Below are 18721 nucleotides of genomic sequence, written 5' to 3'. Positions count from 1 at the left end.
TCTTGGCCAGGTCTACCTTGCAAAGGAGATCTTGTATCTCAATGGGACTTCCTGGTTAAAAAAAAAAAAAAAAATTAATTGCAGGCTTGGCGATTTGATAATTGCATCATTCCAAATCGCGATTTCGATTAAAAAACGATTAATCGTGCAGCCCTACCCCTGAGTGCAGTCACATTACAAGAGCCTGCATCTTCATAGCAGGGTAGAGTAGCGAGTCTGTTTGTGTACTGATTTGTCACGGTGGACCAGGGACATGCACAGGACTTTAGAGGGGCAGGTGCTCAAATGCTGAAAAGGGCACTATACTGTGTATGTTATAACCAAGCGCGCAAATTGCGCAAGCCCGATCTTTGGGGGCCCTTTTTATGCTTTTTGGGGGGTTTTGGTGATCAAATATTGAATATTGAACTATAATAATCAGTGCAGGAGCTCACTTATCCTTGAAAGACACTTTTATCACGGACTTAAAAGGCCCGATACATCTCCATAAATGTTCAGGGGGGAGGGAATAAGTGCTTACCCTACAGACCCCAAGAAGTGCTGTATATTCTGTATTGTTTAATATAAATGCATTTTTTATTCCAATCCCGATTTGTATTTGAGATTCCCAAATCCCATCGGACTTGACTTCTTTGTGTCCCTCAGTGAGTGTAATACCAGCATTCAACTGTATGCGCCACAGCGGTTTCTATCATCATCATCACCACCCACGCTATGCATAAAATATATAGGTCACGCTGAGGAGGCCGTGCAAACTGCAATGGAATACGGGGCATCTCTCTCTCTCTTTACCTAATATTTTGATTCTAACCTGACACTTTTCAGTTGGAAGGGCAGTCTATATGCACAACGAAAAGAATTCTTTTTAGGTAACTTTTTTATGAGGCTCAAAAGGGCAGGTGCTCAAGCACCACTTGGGCTCTATGTGTGCACGTGCCTGCCGTGGACAGTGTTGAATAATTCATTGGATTGTCAGCGATGCCCCTCATGATATGCCTTTTTCCCCCCACTTTTTTCTGTATTTTGCTCCCATCCCAATTTAGTCGTTATGCCAATTCCCTTCCTGGTCGTTGCGCGCATTGTCCCACTGTCGGCCTAGGGAGGGTGTAGAACTACCACATGCCTCCTCCGATACATGTGGAGTCAGCCAGCCGCTTCTTTTCACCTGACAGCCAGGACGCTCACTGGGGGAATGTAACGCGTGCGGAGGTTCACACTATTCCCCCCCCCGATCCACTCCCTGCTGAACAGGCGGCGTGTATGCTTTCTACAACGCAGTTGGGCGATTTGCGATTCTGATTGGCCACTGACGTTTCTGGTCATGTGACATGTGCGCCCAATAGCGTGACGAGCTGTGTCTTTGCCCATTTCCACGTCGAACAGCCTGCAAAGCACCTGGCGTTCTATCGCCATGCTCTAAGACAAACTCTAACCTTAACCAACTTCGAAAGAGCGCCTAAGCTTAACCAGTGTAGACACTTGCGGTCTACATTGGGCGTACATGTCACATGACCAGAAATGACCTGGCCAATCAGATTCGCAAATCGCCCAACTGCGATGTAGAAAGCATACAAACGAACAGGTGCCCCGACCGACCAGTAGGAACCGCAGTTTACAACGACCAGGACACATACCCCACCGGCTTCCCACCTGCCAATTGTGTTAGTAGGGACGACTGTCCAAGCCGGAGGTACCGCTGACAGCTGGATTTGATCCCAGAGTCTCTGCGGATCGGTAGCACATTCTCCACTGTGCTACCCAGCCGCACCATGATATGCCTTTGACCGACTCACTCTCTTGACTGCTGGTTGAGTTCCAACCAAACTGCAGACTTCAACTTACAATCACCCCCCCCCCCCCCCCCCCCCCGACATCGCATGCATGTGGGAAGAGAAGGAAGACGTCACTATTTTTTAACCTTGAAAAGTGAAGATGATCTAGACTCAGAGCTAGCAGGTTTATACTAATTCTATTGCTTGGCCTTTCATGTTCACTCGTCGTGGCTCAGCCCAGATTCTAGATGGCTCGTTGTTTAAAATATCCCCCCCCCCCCCCCCCCATTCAATTCTACACCAAGATTACGTATACTGTCCATTAGGGCTGGGAGATAGGAAAATATATGAAATGATATTTTGGTCATGAGTTTTTACAGTATGAGACGGTAGTTTTCCAGTGCAAATTACATTGTGGTATGACACTTTGTCTTTATCTTGTAATCCAATTGTCATAGTCCTGTTTCATAATTTCTTTTTTTAGTTTTAAATTTTCTTTAACTTTGGATGGGTGAATATTGACATTTCATATTCAACCCAAACTATCAGAATTCCTGTTTATTGTTTTGAGTAACAGCTACATAACAAATTATTTACACATGCTTTACAGAATGTACATGTAAACAAGGTTAAAGAAATGACACTTAAACAAAAAACAAAAAAGCAGCATTTGATATTGCCAGAGCATTACTGCTAAACTTTGGTATGAAGTCATAAAAAAAAAACAAAAAAAACACAAATACACATTGTTATGCGGTGTTCGCAGAAAACAATGAACATTAAATCACGGCATGCCCTCAGGACAGCTAGTTCCATTGGGGATGAATGGTGTCTGTACCTTTTCAATTCAATGAAATTGAATTCCTGGATCAAATGAAATTGAACTCGGCCAACAACACTTCCAGCACTCGGAATAGAAAACAGGCACAAAATAGAAGGGAAGCGGTCTGGGCTGGCACAGGGACGGTGTTGGGATGTGACTGATGGTTTCAGCAACAATGTTTCATTTCAAACCAAGATGGTCCTGGCTAATGGTCCAACGTAGAAAAAACAAAAAACACACACACTGATGTTACCCCTGTCAGGCTAAAAAAGCAGAATGTAGAGAGGTGGCCTTGAGACAGGTTCATTTGGTATGAAGGCAGAGCTGCTCCAGGAAATATTGACATGGATTTCTTTTTGGATTTCTGCAAGACATTTTCAAAAGCAGGGGAAAAGATCTATTGACAAGCTTCGTATGTATAATACAAAGCTCTATAATGAACCGCCACAGATTCCCGGGGTTAAAAAGAGTTAAGAGAAAAGAAATCCGTCCTAATAAATTATTGCAAGTTCGCATTGATTGTGTTTTCAAAGGGATCAACAGAAAGCTCAGTCTCAACAAAGACTGGTGGGGTGATAACACAAGCCACTGCTGAAATACAGTATAAAATCACCCTTTTCTTGCCGAAGTCTACTTTCAAATCCTCCAGTCGACAAACTCTCGGTGCTGCCACCACTGGTCACCAATAAGATCAGCACCTTGACCTGACAGGTTAACAGTGAAATTAAGTTTTATTTGGAGACCAGTGGTGGCACTGTGGCAGCACAGAGTGTTCATTGAACTTCCCCAGAAAAAGGCACCATTAACGGAAATGAACATCTTGGCTGGAGGATTTGAAAGGAGACTTCAGAGAGAAAAGGGTACAGATTTGTTTGATACTGTATTTCAGTAGCGGCTTGTGTTTTCACCCTACCAGCCTTTGTTGAGACTCTTTGAGCTTTCCGTTGATCCTTTTGAAAACACAATGAAAACATTCAATAATTAGTTAGGACGAGTTTTGTATTTTTCCCTCAGAATCCATGGAGGTTGTTATAGAGCTTTGTATTTACACACAATCAATAGATAGGAAAGACTCACAGGCAAGTCCTGTATGCTAGTACCAGAGCTGAGACGCACCAATACCATTCCACTGACCCAAGTACCAGAGCTGAAAGTAAACGCACCAATACCATTCAACTGAACCAAGTACCAGAGCTGAGACACACCAATAACATTCCACTGACCCAAGTACCAGAGCTGAGACGCACCAATACCATTCCACTGACCCAAGTACCACAGAGCTCAGACGCACCAATACCATTCCACTGACCCAAGTACCACAGAGCTCAGACGCACCAATACCATTCCACTGACCCAAGTACCAGAGCTGAGACGCACCAATACCATTCCACTGACCCAAGTACCACAGAGCTCAGACGCACCAATACCATTCCACTGACCCAAGTACCAGAGCTGAGACGCACCAATACCATTCCACTGACCCAAGTACCAGAGCTGAGACGCACCAATACCATTCCACTGACCCAAGTACCACAGAGCTCAGACGCACCAATACCATTCCACTGACCCAAGTACTTAACCATGAGCACTAGCTGATAATATTGGACGTTATTTTATTCTGTTCTATAGAGGATTACGGCCCGTTTGCATGTCTAAAACTAATAAAAGTCATCCTCCCATTTAGTAATTTTGTACTGCAATTAAGCGACTACAGCGCCTGAGTGTACTGCATGAAATCCCACTATCAGGCCAATACCAGTATCAGTGCACCACTACCACAGATGTGGAGAAGGGTGGGGGGGGTCTTGATCCAATATAAAGTAACAGAATGTACCCATTGCATCATGAAGCTGCAGTACAGACTTTCTCCTCAGATGTCTGATAGTTTAGCAACAAGAATAAACAACAGTGAAAGTACAAAACATAAAAAAAATAAAATAAAAAAAACGCTTAAAACTGAGGGAATCAACAGTGGAACATCATACATTTTTTTATGACAGACCAGGACGTTTTAAGTATCATATAGTTGGGTAAATATATATTTTACAAAAACAACAATAAAAGTAGCTTGAGAACACAAGCATGGGCACGATTAAGACAAAGTCAATCATGGCCTGGGGAACTCAGAAGTGCAATAAAACAAGAGAGATTTTCTCACAAGTGAAAAAAACAAAATTTAAGCAAGGGACAAATCCAACTCCACGTCTCTATCGCCTGATGAGCATCTTCATTTTCCAAAAACGGTAAGAAATGGCACAAAATAGTTCATGTTTAAACTGTATACAGGTCATTCCTGTAACCCAAATATGATGAAGAGAATATAAACTCCTATGATTGTAAGGAGACAGTGGTTTTGTATGTTATTACCTGTCCCAACATGTTTGGACTATAGAATAACACTGAAACAACACAGAGCAGAAAACAAAACCAGAGAAATATCTTTAAAACATACTGCAGCTTAGGAATTTAACCGTTCCACCATGTCTTAGGATATGGAATTGAATAGATTAATAGCTATATGTACACATACATACAAGTAGAAAACAATACAATACATTCTTTTTCACAGTCCCAAGAGAAAGTCTAGGCCTAATCAATATCCAAGAGGGCTAATGGAATTTGGGATAAAGGCATGAAAACAAACCCTTACAGCAATGTAAAATGACATGCACACTGCATAAAAAAAAACATACCACACACCATTAAAGTAAGTGCCTGTAATATATATGCAGAAAGGAAAAATACATCAGTGCATATTGAATATATAAACCATAACTTTACCTGATAAAAAGGGTAATGAAAATGCTTGTTTAAAAAAAGAAAAAAGGCTATCTTGTGAAAGATGGCCACCACAGAATGGCCAGCAAAACCATGATTGTCGAATGTGCAAAGTTTGTACGCTTTCTCACCAAATGGAAAATCCTCATGAAAACCATAAAAAAAGAAGGAATTTACAACAGCTTATGAAAGGACGAACAATGAGAATAGGCAAAGATGATATAGGATATATATATATGTATATATAATATACACCACATTTTGGTGTCAAGTGTCTCTGGGGTTGCATAACAGGCTAGCAGACTAGCCTAGTTAAGAGTCACTATAGAGGTGGCTGAAGGAATGTGGGACGGTATGACACCACCACCAAACTGCTGGTCGGGGGACTGCAGGTTGTCCCTTGGACCCGTCCTTTCCCCCATAGAAGAGGCGGTGGGTCAGCGCCACAGTCACACGGGCTGCTTCAACAACTAACCGTGTGCCAAGAGGAATGAGGAGTCAGAACAGCCGGCATCTAGCCAATGCACTCTGGCTAAATCCCAAGTACCGGGGACGGAGAGAGAGAGAAAGATAGATAGAGAGAGTGAGCTTGAAAGACTGGAAACTGTCTCTCCATGCTCCCATGGCAGCATCCGACATGGCTCTTGATGCATACATTCATATCTCTCTCTAGAAAGAGAGTGGATTAAAGTGGGGATTGGGGATGAGGGGGTTACCTTGATAACCAGTCTATTTCTCCAGCCTCCCCTCCCCCCTCAAGCAATCAGACCCTTTATAGGGGAGAGCAAACAACCAAACAGCCTCCAGCTGGAAGGGGAATGTAAACAGAAAGCTTCTTTGGCAGAGTGTGATGAGTCTCTTTGGAGGTAGAGGGGAGGAGGAGGGGCGGGGGTCATTGAGGAAGGGGAGGAGAGATGGGGGCTGGGAACGGGGGCTTATGTGGGAGTGCTGTGCTCCTGAGGGTTAGTCCTATGAGAGGCACTTCTGTGGTCCTGTGTGCACTGGCTGGGGAAGCAGTCCACCTCTGCGCTCTTTTCCTCCGACCCGTCCGCAGTAGAGGACAAGGCGGGGGTCCTGTGTACAGTCACTGGCAGCTGGGACACTCCTGGCTGGGGCCCTATGGACGGCTCTTCCCCCTCCCCCCAAAATGACCTGGACGGGATATCTGGGAGAGACAATAAAAGAGAAGACAACATTAGACCATCCCGCAATAACACGTCATGGTTACATTCTCTATGTATCTCGACAGATCTCATCAGGGGAGAGAGAAAAGAATCCAAACCGAATGCAATCTCACTGCTGGAACAGACTTCACTGGAACACCGTTGCTAGGGAACAGTTTGGACCCAAGTGTATTACTCGTTAGTTATTACATTAGCAAACATTGCAGCAAGAAATAAACGTGGGTCCTTTCAGAATGTTATTGTTGTCGCTTTGAAACCATCTATAAAGCTTCTGTTAGTTCACCATGAGTTGTCTCATCTTTAAAGCCACCAGCTTCAAGAAATATATGAGCAAAAGGCAGCCAGCCAGTCAGCCGGTCTGGGCATCTGGCAGCTTTTTTTTTTTTTGTTTTTAAGCATTTGAACACTGCAGTATGGGGAGGAGAAACATCGAGATCTACATTCCACACTAATTCTACATTCATCTCTCTCTTCCCCTTTCTCTCACCGGTAGCGTAGTGCTCTGGGGTCGTGTGGCTGCTCAGCCTCTTCTCGTGTGAGGCGAGAAAGACGGAGGAGTCCCGGTTGCTGATAATGAGGCTCTCCAGGGCCGTGTCCTCGCGCCGGGCACGCTCACCAAAGGGCTCCTTCGGGCCTAGAGCCTTGTCCAGCGGGTCGTCCTCGCCCAGGTAGGCGTAGGGGCAGTACTCCCGCGTGCGCGAGTAGATGTTGGCATTGTCGTAGCAGTCGGAACAGATGACCAGCTGCCCGGCGCCGCCTGTGAAAGAGAAGAGTATGAGCTGAGGAAAGGCAGACTCTGGTCTCCCTGGGAATATATGAAAAAAGTTAAAGTACGAGGCTAATTTGATTGAGTGACAGATTTGCCATGTTTAGGGTCTTAGAAATGTATTGACATTTTAAATTCATGATGACATTCAGCAGATCTTTTTGTTATATTTTGGGTGCATCATGATTTCTCCTTTTTGGCAATTTACAGACAACGAGCTAGGCTAACAATTTATAAAAACTAACTGGATAGTTAATGATAATAGATAGTTCAGTTCATTAGCTATATTAGAAACATTTGAAAATCATTAAGTCTACTAATGGGTCACTGCCACTCTGTGGTGTGTGTGTGTGTGTGATAGGCTAATTCTAATGCAGGAAAAAGAGGTCCTGTAGCCTGTGATATAGATTTTTATTTAATTGTATATACGGTACACATCAGCTTTTTTCTTATTTTACTCAGACAATGGGTCTCATTCTCCAACGGACTTACGACAAAAAGGGCTTTCTCTTAGGGCCATTTGAGACCTTTTCGGGCAAGACATGAATATAGACAATATATTATAATATAATATTAATTATATATGTTTTATTGGGACGGTTGGTGAATCCCAAAATCGGCCCGAAAAGGTTTCAAATGGCCCTAAGAGAAAGCCCTTTTTGTCGTAAGTCCTTGGTGAATGAGACCCATTAATTGTACCATCAAAATCTCATATTGATGATGTTATGATGTATTTTTGGAAGCTTGGGTTCCAGTGAGACACCAAATTTCTCTTTTGGGGTCTCGGGCTGAAAAAAAGGTTACAGAGCCAAAACAACCACAACATTTCCCTGGACGGAAGACTTACGGACTGCATTGGAAGTGAAGTATTCTACATAGGGATGTCCGATATTATCGGCCTACCGATATTATCGGCCGATATCGGCATTCAAATGTGATATCGGTTGATATCGGTATCGGTTTTCAAAAAAAAAAAAAAAAAAATGTACATTTCTATAGAAATGATGTCAGATATTATCGGCCGATATCGGCATTAAAATGTGATATCGGTATCGGAAATTAAGAGTTGGACAATATCGGTATATCGGTAAAAAAGCCAATATCGAGCATCCCTAATTCTACACAAGCTAAAAGGAGGGTGTGTGTCGAGACTGACCTGTGGAGGCGTCGCGGGGCTCTCCTCCTGGCTGGAAGCTGCTCCGGCCGGTGAACAGAGAGCCCACTCTGCAGTGCAGCATGCCGCCGCCTCCCTCCGCCTCCACCTCGCTGCCCGTGTCTCCGTAACACACACCTGCTGGGACACCTCATGTTTCTTTATATTTGTAATGTGGGCGCTAGGCTTGTCCTCGGCTAAAGCATTCCTTTAGGTCAACTAACAGTCATAGGATTTGTTGACTAATTGTTTAGTTGATTTTGTTAACAGATCTATAAAATGTGAGTTTTTCTCCATCCAATAATAGAGACGAGATCTTTTTTTAAATCTAGAGCTTGCCAGAGATTAGCCTGACACATCAGACCTATGGAATGTATGCAAGCTAGCTCTCCATTGGATCTGAAACCATGGTTCGTCAGCGAAAATGGTTGTCAATATAGTCAATTTGACCGATGTGTTGGTGCCTTATCTTTCAGCCACAAAGGAATTCCTGGCACTGTGATTACATTAAAGTACAGGGAAAGAACGTTTTCCTGCACCTCTCTGTACCATCATTAGCAGCAAGGCAATGCTCACACACGCCAGCTATAATACACTTTCATAAACACACTGAGTGCACACTAGTTAGTAGTTGTCTAGGTAACACAGATACATGGAAGAGTATTTTTATTGTACTTTAACCCATCTTTCGCCAATGACGGATTCAGACGTCATTCCTCGCCATGCTTAATCTGCCAATGACGGATTACGACGTCATCGAGATCAATATTTCAAAAATCTGTCATGGGATTCATATTTCACCGACGGATCATTGACGGGTGCTGGGGATCTCCACTCAACTCTCCAACGGTTCAATATCGCCACCTGGTGGCCGATCGCCAAACCGGAAGTGGGGAAGTGGGGCCGGAAGTGCTTGGTGTCACCCATATTCCGTCTGCCACTCGCGATCGCGGGACTCCATCTTGACACACTGTATAATCTATCGGTTGCCATAACTCAATAAACAACGTTATTTGGACGTATATATTATTATACAACCCGGAAATGGTTCATCTAGATCAACATCCCATAATAGCGAACCTTTTGCTCCAGTATCACCCCCCATCGCTACGAGGAAGCTGCGGTGAGTTTCAGCGTGTTTGATTATTATTATCCATACAAACTGCTATGATCAATATATCACCCATTCTACATGATTCATTTAACGTCGGTCATTGCATTATAAACGACCGACCCCCCCCCCCGGTCACCAGCAGATGATGAGTCATGATGTTTAGGACCTTGTACAATTGAAATTTTTTATCTGACGTCAATCGCTAACAAACTGCATTTGATGATGTAATATATGCACAAATGGCTATATCTCACGTTCTAGTAAAACGTTCCTACACCCTGAACAATAGCTAATCAATGTTGAATGGCATAGTAATGTCAATTTAGCAATACAATTTAAAAAGTTATAGCCCTGCAAAGTAGGTGAACATCTCCATAGACAAATATAGCTGGCAGGGAATGGATTAGGACGAATCAAAGTGGTGGCGGAGAATGGGTTAATGTAATCACAGCAGGAGTTCATCTTCATTGAGCTGTAATTAATACAAATACTCTCAGAGGACATCACATGAAACTCAAAACTCATTAGCTCTCCATGATTAACTCCTTAGCCCTCCACAACTAACTCATCAGCTCTCCAAAACTAACTCATTAATTCTCCACAACTAACTCATTAGCTCTCCATGACTAACTCATTAATTCTCCACAACTAACTCATTAGCTCTCCACAACTCACTCATTAAAACCTGTTAAGCCTGTAGGTCCCCCAATTGGGGGACCCTGCTTTTCTTTCATTTAATTTCAAACCTTTATTTATACTCGTGAAAGCACTGAGGTTCCCCTCATTTACAGTGATGATGAGTTAACAAAGGACACAAATATCATAGTTAATAATTACAATGAATTACAATTACTACAATGATGGATTAAAAACAATTACATGATTCAGTACATAGGTCAAGTGCAATGCCTTTAAACTCCATGAATGACGGGAATGTTCCGAGCTTTATCATAAATCGATCAATAGAGACCGTATTAGATCCCCAATTATGATATCATGGGGTATCATTGGAAAGAGATCGCCAAATGATTGACGGAGCTAGAGCCCCCGGAGGTCGGGGGTGGTAATGTGTACTTTGGCGCACGCCTCACATATCGGCATGTAACTCGAGAACCGTTGAACGGATATTGTCACCTGAAAGGGCAATCGACAGGCAACAAATAGGACTATAATTATATCTATATATTGTAAAAGAAATGCAGACCCGAGCCGCTAGAGGTCAGCAAAGTGGCGTGTCGCGAATCGTCCTCACAAGGGCCCACATGTGGGCCCTTGGATGTTAAGAGGTAATGTTTTTATTTAAAACAAATTTAGCCAAGAGTAAAGACCATAACCCTATCAAAACAGCAGTCATTATGTGTATATTTTCATTTTTACTGATGTTTTGTAAGATTTACCGAAAATAAGAATTTATCGGAAAAATGCTAATTATATCTCTTTTATCGTAAAACCGTGAGGAAATGACTAAATCCAGATGTAACCCTGCCATTGGAAAGAGCCTTTTCCCTATCCATAGATGTATGATTTGGCCATAATAAGGTCATGGTCAAATATGAATTTATAATTAAAATCGATTATCATTTATTTCTGTATCTACAAATCCTTCTGTTTAATCATCTTCCCTTTATTCATTTGCTTAGATTTTTTGTACACTTGATCTCAATAAGGTGGTGAATGAGCTTAGTGAGCAAGTTCGGTTTGCTCATAATTGTAAGTGTTATTTTGCACAGATGCAAAAAAATATCATAATTTATATTCTCCTTTTTTTCATTACAATTTACTCAAGCCTAGTAACAGACACAATATTTCTGACACTGGGAATACATACCCCGAGGTCCCTAGATGTTCCTAGATACCAAGAACATGCAAATTGACCTTGTAGAAGTACATGCTTCCATTTACTTAGGCATGTACCTTTAGGCGACATTTCTGAAAATTGGGCTACAGCTTAACTCTCCACGACTAACTCATTCATTCTCCACGACTAACTCATTAATTCTCCACAACTAACTCATTAATTCTCCACAACTAACTCATCAGCTCTCCACGACTACGGTAACTCATCAGCTCTCCACGACTAACTCATTAGCGCTCCATGACTTGCGAGGATTTGCTACCCACCATCTGTGCCCTTATGAACATATCCATTAGAAAGAGGAGGCATGAGCTGCTGGTGGCTGCCGGCCTCAGAGTTGCTGTAGCCCTCCTGAGGCTCAGACAGCGTGCCCTGGGATGAAAGGTAGCTAGGAATGTCTGCTGGCAGGTTCATCTCATCTGCAACACACAGGCACAAAAACATTCATGTTACAACGATGTCTGATATTTCTGGCAAGTTACCTTATGCGCTTGATTAGGGATTTCTTCCTTAACACTTCCAGTGCCAATCACTGATTTACACGTTTCTGACTGGAGTGCCATTCACGTGTTAACATGTTTCTGGATCGTTTTTATTTATTATAATTTTTTATTTATTTATTATTTTAATATCCTATTCAATCTCAGGGAGCTGTGTGTTGCCTGAAAAATGCATAGTTGGAATCCGAAGGTGCAGTACCGGCCGCATCCTACCAGGGGGCGGTATCAAGCACCATTTCTAACATTGTATGCTGGGCTGTGGGATGACCCCAGGTCTCGTATTTCATTTTCTCTTCTCTGGGAGGCGCACAGTTCTGCTGGTTACATCGAAGCCTGTCAACTATGCCCAATCCGTATGTTATGGTAGTTTATAACGTCGAGCAAATGGGGATTGGATCTACCAGATGGCGATCAAGAAATTGGAATATTCTTTTTGGATTACTCCCGGCCAAAGGTAAGGGCGATTTTACATCAATTCTAGCTTGATCCTGCAATGCTTTCATAGAGATCTGGCTGATAACCGCTTTTAGTGTTCAATGCGAATGCCGTTACTGACGCTCGAATAATCAGAAACGACCCCCCCCCCCCCCCTTTCATGCATTCATGATGGAACATAATACCGATCATATGCATTTTTTTTAGCGTGTGTAGGGACAAAACGCCAATGCATTTACTATAATACACATTGCGGCTTATAACCAGCCTCTCAGGAATTGGCCCGGATCATTCCGAAATAACACTCATATTCACCACAGTATAAAACGGGAACGTATGGATGGAAAAATTATTAATTTTTTGCATCTTGACCGGAAAAAACCCAGTGTCAAATGACTATAGTATTGAATCCATGGCTATAATATAGAATATAGATTTAGCTCTAGAAACAAGGTGAGCGATTACATGGGTTTAATGGGTGGCATGAGCGCGTCTCTACTTTCCGTAGCTCCATTTCTGCAGACCCCTCTCTGATTGGTTGAGCCCATTTCTGCAGACCCCTCTCCGATTGGCCGAGCGCGCGCATGCGCATGAGCCGCGACAAGCGCCTCTAGCCAGGAATCGAAACTCCGTTAAGCTCCAGAGAGAGAGGCTGAAAACCCACATTTCTTGCCCGACGGATGGGAGCCGAATCCCGGATCCGAGTTTTCTGATGAATACCCCAAAACATGGAGGTCACAAACGCAATTTATAAGCATGGAAGTATTGATTACGCCATAACGAATCATTAAAAAAATATACCGTTAACTGGAATATGTTGTGTGTGCCTTTACACATATGTTGGATTATGTAATTGGTTTGTCATTAAAAACCAATAATAATCCCTCGCATCGCCTGCTTCGCTGACCAGAGCTCTCTCAGATTCAAAGTTTTAATTGCAGCCTGGAACAAACATGTTTCGGAACCAATGTGTAACTAGACAGTTACAATATAACATTTATATTAATTAACCCAGTTAATGCCTTAAGAGAAAGAGTCTGGTGGTCAATGTCGGATTGCTACGGAAATGTTGTGTCTTACTAATAATAACTAATTCCTTGGTCAATAGAAGTCTCTGTGATACTTTCTGAAGATGATTTGGGAACATCAAATGGGCAGGGTTATAATAGAAGAAAGACAGTGTAAACAATATAATTAACTCTGAATATAATAATGAGGAAAAAGAACAGGATACACAACAAGGTGGATGAGATGAGGTTATATGTAGAACATGGTACAGTTACAGTAAGTGGGGAGTACGTCATGGTACAGTTTAGGGATGCACCGAAATTTCGGCACCGAAGTTTTCGGCAAAAAATGGCCTTTCGGCTTTCGGCCGAAAGAGTTTTTTCACCGAAAATATATCACCGAAACAGAAACAACCTAACAACCTTGCGTGTTGTTGTGATGATGTCGCGCTGTCGGGAGTCGCGCTGCCCCTATGTAAACTCTGCGCGCAACGCGTCCAACAAATGCGTCCCCAACATGCTTCCATATCCTCATTCACTATTATGCCCGTCGCGGTAGGAGTGATCTAATATGCATATCATTCGCGTGTTGTTGTGATGATGTCGCGCTGTCGGGAGTCGCGCCGCCTCCATGTAAACTCTGCGCGCAACGCGTCCAACAAATGAGTCTTCAACATGCCTTTACATCCCCATTCACCATATGCCCGTCGCGGTTAATCACTGAGTGATCTAATATGCATATTATTCAGAGCGAGAGGGGGGGGGGGATTGTGTTTCTCACATTGACGCTGTCTGTCTGTCACGCGTCTACTGTGCCGAGTCAAGCGAGCACATTCAGCTGGGGACTAGAAAGGTGCGCTCAGTAGAGCACAGATGTCCGCGGCAGCCAGAGAAAAGATGGAATTAATGTACTGTATGCATTCAGAAGTGCTGAATAAATGTTTTATGGACCCATAATAGTGATTATTTATTATTTATGTTAAGTTTTGCCATAATCATATATTTTTCCATAATCATAATTGTTGTGAAGGGCCAGATTAAAAAAAAAATAAAATTAGGACCTGCTCCGAGGTCATCAATTGGCACACATGCGATGCATGCATGCAATTCGTATCTGCGATTAACCCATCCCGTCGTCCTTCCCCCCCAAGGGCAGCCGGGAGCAGACAGGCGTCAACGTGAGCCGCGCCAGGGGACCAATCCAAGTGCTCCTGTCCGTCTTCGTCAAGGACGCCACAGCGTTAGCGATCTATTGTTGTGCATGTTTTTCCATTGGGTTTATCTTATCGGGGGGGGAAACCCTTGCGAGCACGGGGAGAGAACATGCAAACTCCACACAGAAAGGCCTGGGAGATACCCCACCTTGGTAACTGGCATCATGGAAACCTGGTCCCCAAGCGGGAATCGAACCCTGGACCTTCTTGCTGTGAGGCGACAGTGTTAACCACTACACCACCGTGCCGCTGTGATTAGACTGAATATATATATGTATCGTTTGATATACCTTGTATATTATTTATATATATACACGGAATATCCCTTTACCTGCGTACAGACCAGAGTAATATTCGCTCTCCTATTGGACAGCGGCCCCAGGCGCCAACGACCAAGCCCCCAACGGCAAGTTCAAAGACAACTCCGGGCATGTCAGAACATGCCCAGAGTCTGCGTAGTAATACGAGACAAGAACTGAGGTTGGGACTAGATATTCACTTAAGTATAAATACGGCGCAGGTGTAAACAGCAGTACCTTACCTAAACCTTACTTACCCTTCACCACGAGTCAACGTGCAGTGAAGTGAGCAACCTTGCATCTAAATAGAGCATTGAGAACCGCGTGCGAATAGAATGTTAAAGTGTCAGAGTTTAATGCAGTAACGTTGAGTTCGACTTAATCTAATGTGAAGTAATAGTCGATCATTTATTGTATATCGTGCGGCCACAGTTCTTCCGTGTGTAGCATTACCCATCGGTTCTTCGTGTCTTTAGCTAGTGCACTTATCCAGACTGTGTGGCCTAAATACGTGCCCACACCCGAGGAGTCCTAGGCGAGAACCGTTGGACATGTACACAGGAGAATCGGCACCGGCGATTGCAGAACCATTCCTGGTTGGATTATATTGCTTTGGGACCGTGACCACCGGAGAAGAGCACCGTTGATTTCCACTGTCGTTTGGGATTTAACCTCGTGAGGATTACCACTCGGGCCTGCCTCTTGGAAGGGGCTGGCTAGCTGTCGTCAATGCTGTCGAGCATCTTGGATTACAACTATTGCTTTTGTCTGCTGATCAAGGGAGTACAAGCACCGACTCCTGTACCTGGAGCCTCTTTATTCCTCGTTGACTCAGACGGAGTACCCGAACTTTCCTCTACCCATTGTCTCCAGTTGGTACCGGTGTTGCCCTATATAATTGCTACTGTACCACAGGTGGCGTCAGCTTAGACCCATCATAGTAGTCCTACTATTCTGACTTATGCTCTTGACTGACTTTACGTATATTCTTCGCCATACAAGCGCGACCCTAATTCTCAATCTGTAACCTAACGTTGCCTAATAATAATAAATAACCCTCCAATAGAATTTCTGTGTCAATGCCGTGTTCTTGTGAGTGTTCACCATCAATATTTGATGTACTGTTTGGCCAGTAATTAAAGTACATAACTAGCAGTGGTTTAATATATCACAATCTTTAATACAGTCAGGGTTTTGTAAGCCCTCAGTTACAATAATGTTCCACAACATTGGTAAAAAAAATATCTATTCTATGAATCATTTTCGGCCTTTCGGCTTTCGGTTTTCGGCCAACTGTTTTCTATTCGGTGCATCCCTAGTACAGTTACAGTAAGTGGGGAGTGTAAACACTAAACAGTGATTCAACCCCCCTCAATGTACAGTTTCTGACAGCTGGGCTGTGTTGAACTTGTCACGTGAAATAACGTTATGTGAATAAACCGCGAAATAACATAACGTTATTATATAACGTTACAACGTACAGTTTCTGACAGCTGGCTGTGTTGTGAAATGTGCATAACGTTATGAATAAACCGCGAAGTCATGCGAAATAACGTTATACGCGAATCTGGTAGTACATTTATTTTTATCTTCTTGATATGATAACATTACATCCGCCTTTTACCGCGTGACGAGCTAAACCAATCGCTCAACCAATCAGAGAGGGGTCTGCAGAAATGGGCTCAACCAATCAGAGAAGGGTCTGCAGAAATGGAGCTACGGAAAGTAGACACGCGGCATGAGCCTATCGCTGCTGTCGGGACAAAACCTCATAACTCCATTTTTTGAATGTTTTTTTTATTATATAAATCAACTCCGTAGATCATCCTCCATATGTGTGTGTGGGTTTTACAAAGTTTAAACAATGGGAAAGCATTAAACCGATCATCTGTCTAAACCTCTTAACTCTATTCACCCTCAAATCTGTGTTAGTTTTTTTCATCTGCTGAAAAGTTGGGTTTTTGGAGTTATGAGGTTTTGTCCCGACAGCAGCGCTATGCACTTCCCGGAAGGGGCGTGGCACCCAATGTGTTAAAAGCCATGGCTGCAGTATGACGCTCCCTTCTGGAACATTATTGGCCCAAATCAGTACTGCCTTTGTTTTGTTTACATAGTAGGGCTGGGTGATTCATCAAGTTTCACGACCATGAAAACAAGATAATCGAGATGAAACAATTATTGTGCCGCATTCTGCGTAGCTCTCATTTTGCCTTGTGTTGTCTCATGTTGAGAGGGGGCCACGGCGCACTTCACCAGTTATTTTGAAACATCTTTGGTAACATCTTTGATAACAGAAAGGCAGTCTTTGATCATATGATATTTGCAAATCAATGAGTAATTGTGCTTAACACTTTCAGCACCAGAGGTCGCAGGGCTGTACGCTAAGCTTTTTCACTAGGGGCACACTTGCCCCTAAATGAGACATTTAGGGGCAAAAAAATTTTTTTAGGGGCACATTTTTAAATAACAATTTTACCATTATTAAAAAAATATGTTCCTCCTGCCTCATTACTGTGGTCCTTTTATTTAACATTTAAGTGCGTTTGTTTTCAGGTTTGTATCTTTTATAATGAACCAACCGAGAATGTGTGTAAATCACTAATAGAACAAAAACAACAAACTGTGTGTGTGTGTGTGTGTGTGTGCGCGCGCGCGCTTGTGTAGTGCTCCTTGAATGAGATCACCACAACACACACACACCATTGCATTAATCAGGAGGACAAGAAACTCTGCATACATTTGTTTCACAATGAAAAGTGCTTTAGAAATCAAATGAATTATTATTGTAAATAACCCCATGAAAGGTTTATTATTTGTATGGGTAATTACCTGCTTCATATTTGTGATGTTACTGGTTTCAGGGTGTGCCTAAAGTGATCAATGTGTTGGGCCGTTTATAGAGATCTATGCCAATTAATGTTTATGTATATCCGGGACTTTTTTTAGTAAGAATTGAGAGGTATTTGTATATGTGACATTTATTTTGAAAACCGTGTTGCGACGCAACCTTATTTACATTTGCGCTTTTGACAGTGAAATGTTCAGTCCAACTTAGCTCGAAGGAAAGACTAATCAAAAAGGTTTAATTGACCCGTATGAGGCTCTTACGGTAGGACTTTGATTGTTTATAGAAGTGGAATGTAATGCTATGCTAAACGAGAAATAAACAGTTTGTGACAGCCAGTAAAGTTGCAAGCCACTTTCATTTCATATACGGGGACACCGTGACAATTATTAGTATTATCTTATTTGCATATTGTCTCATTATTAGATAGATAGATAGGTTGATATTTTATAAATTTAAGTAGACAGTATTTCACGTCCTAATAGTGGGCTACTACTACTCACCTAATGCATGGCTGAACCTGAACGTTAGAAGTGTCCGTGTCCCCGTCAATCAATCACCACATCATCACGTCAATCATCATCATCTTATCATCTCTCCACATCGGACGTGGTTGTCATAAGATGGACTGATATCCACTCCGTTGTTCTTGCAGAGCAAAATTTTTATCTTAAATGTATTGAAATGAGGTGCTTCTTTGGCGATGCAATAGTAATTGAAAGGAAGAGAGGCCACATTCAGTTTCGTTTTGCTAGGAATTATGGGATTTGGTGTTGGATGTATAGACTACGCAGATAGGGACATGGTCTTTAATCGCACGATAGACTACAAGTACCAAGTATATAGCGTGACCTAGATTCACTCCACACGCAAATCTTTTTTTTCACTCAGGCTATCTGTGATCGCAGTAAGTTCATTCATTGCCGACAGATTCTTTCATAGCACCACGACATTGTGTCGCACTGACAGCTCGCGT

General features: G+C 42.7%; 1 protein-coding gene across 1 annotated transcript in view; it reads right to left on the bottom strand.

Annotated features, from left to right (window-relative positions):
- Positions 1-3492: 3492 nt before the first annotated feature.
- lrig2 (leucine-rich repeats and immunoglobulin-like domains 2) overlaps positions 3493-18721 on the bottom strand; it is a 35773-nt gene continuing 20544 nt past the window's right edge. The window contains exons 15-18 of the mRNA XM_084317701.1: positions 11712-11864; positions 8480-8614; positions 7045-7314; positions 3493-6538 (exon numbers count right to left, since the gene is read on the bottom strand). Of these exons, the coding sequence (XP_084173827.1) occupies positions 6309-6538; positions 7045-7314; positions 8480-8614; positions 11712-11864 (788 nt within the window). The 3' untranslated portion in view covers positions 3493-6308. The remainder of the gene's footprint in view (positions 6539-7044; positions 7315-8479; positions 8615-11711; positions 11865-18721) is intronic.

This window comes from Notolepis coatsorum (assembly GCF_963971535.1).
Source record: "Notolepis coatsorum genome assembly, chromosome: 6".
Classification (NCBI taxonomy): Eukaryota; Metazoa; Chordata; class Actinopteri; order Aulopiformes; family Paralepididae; genus Notolepis; species Notolepis coatsorum.
Note: the sequence above shows the minus strand (reverse complement) of the source record. Positions and strands in the feature narration are given on the sequence as shown.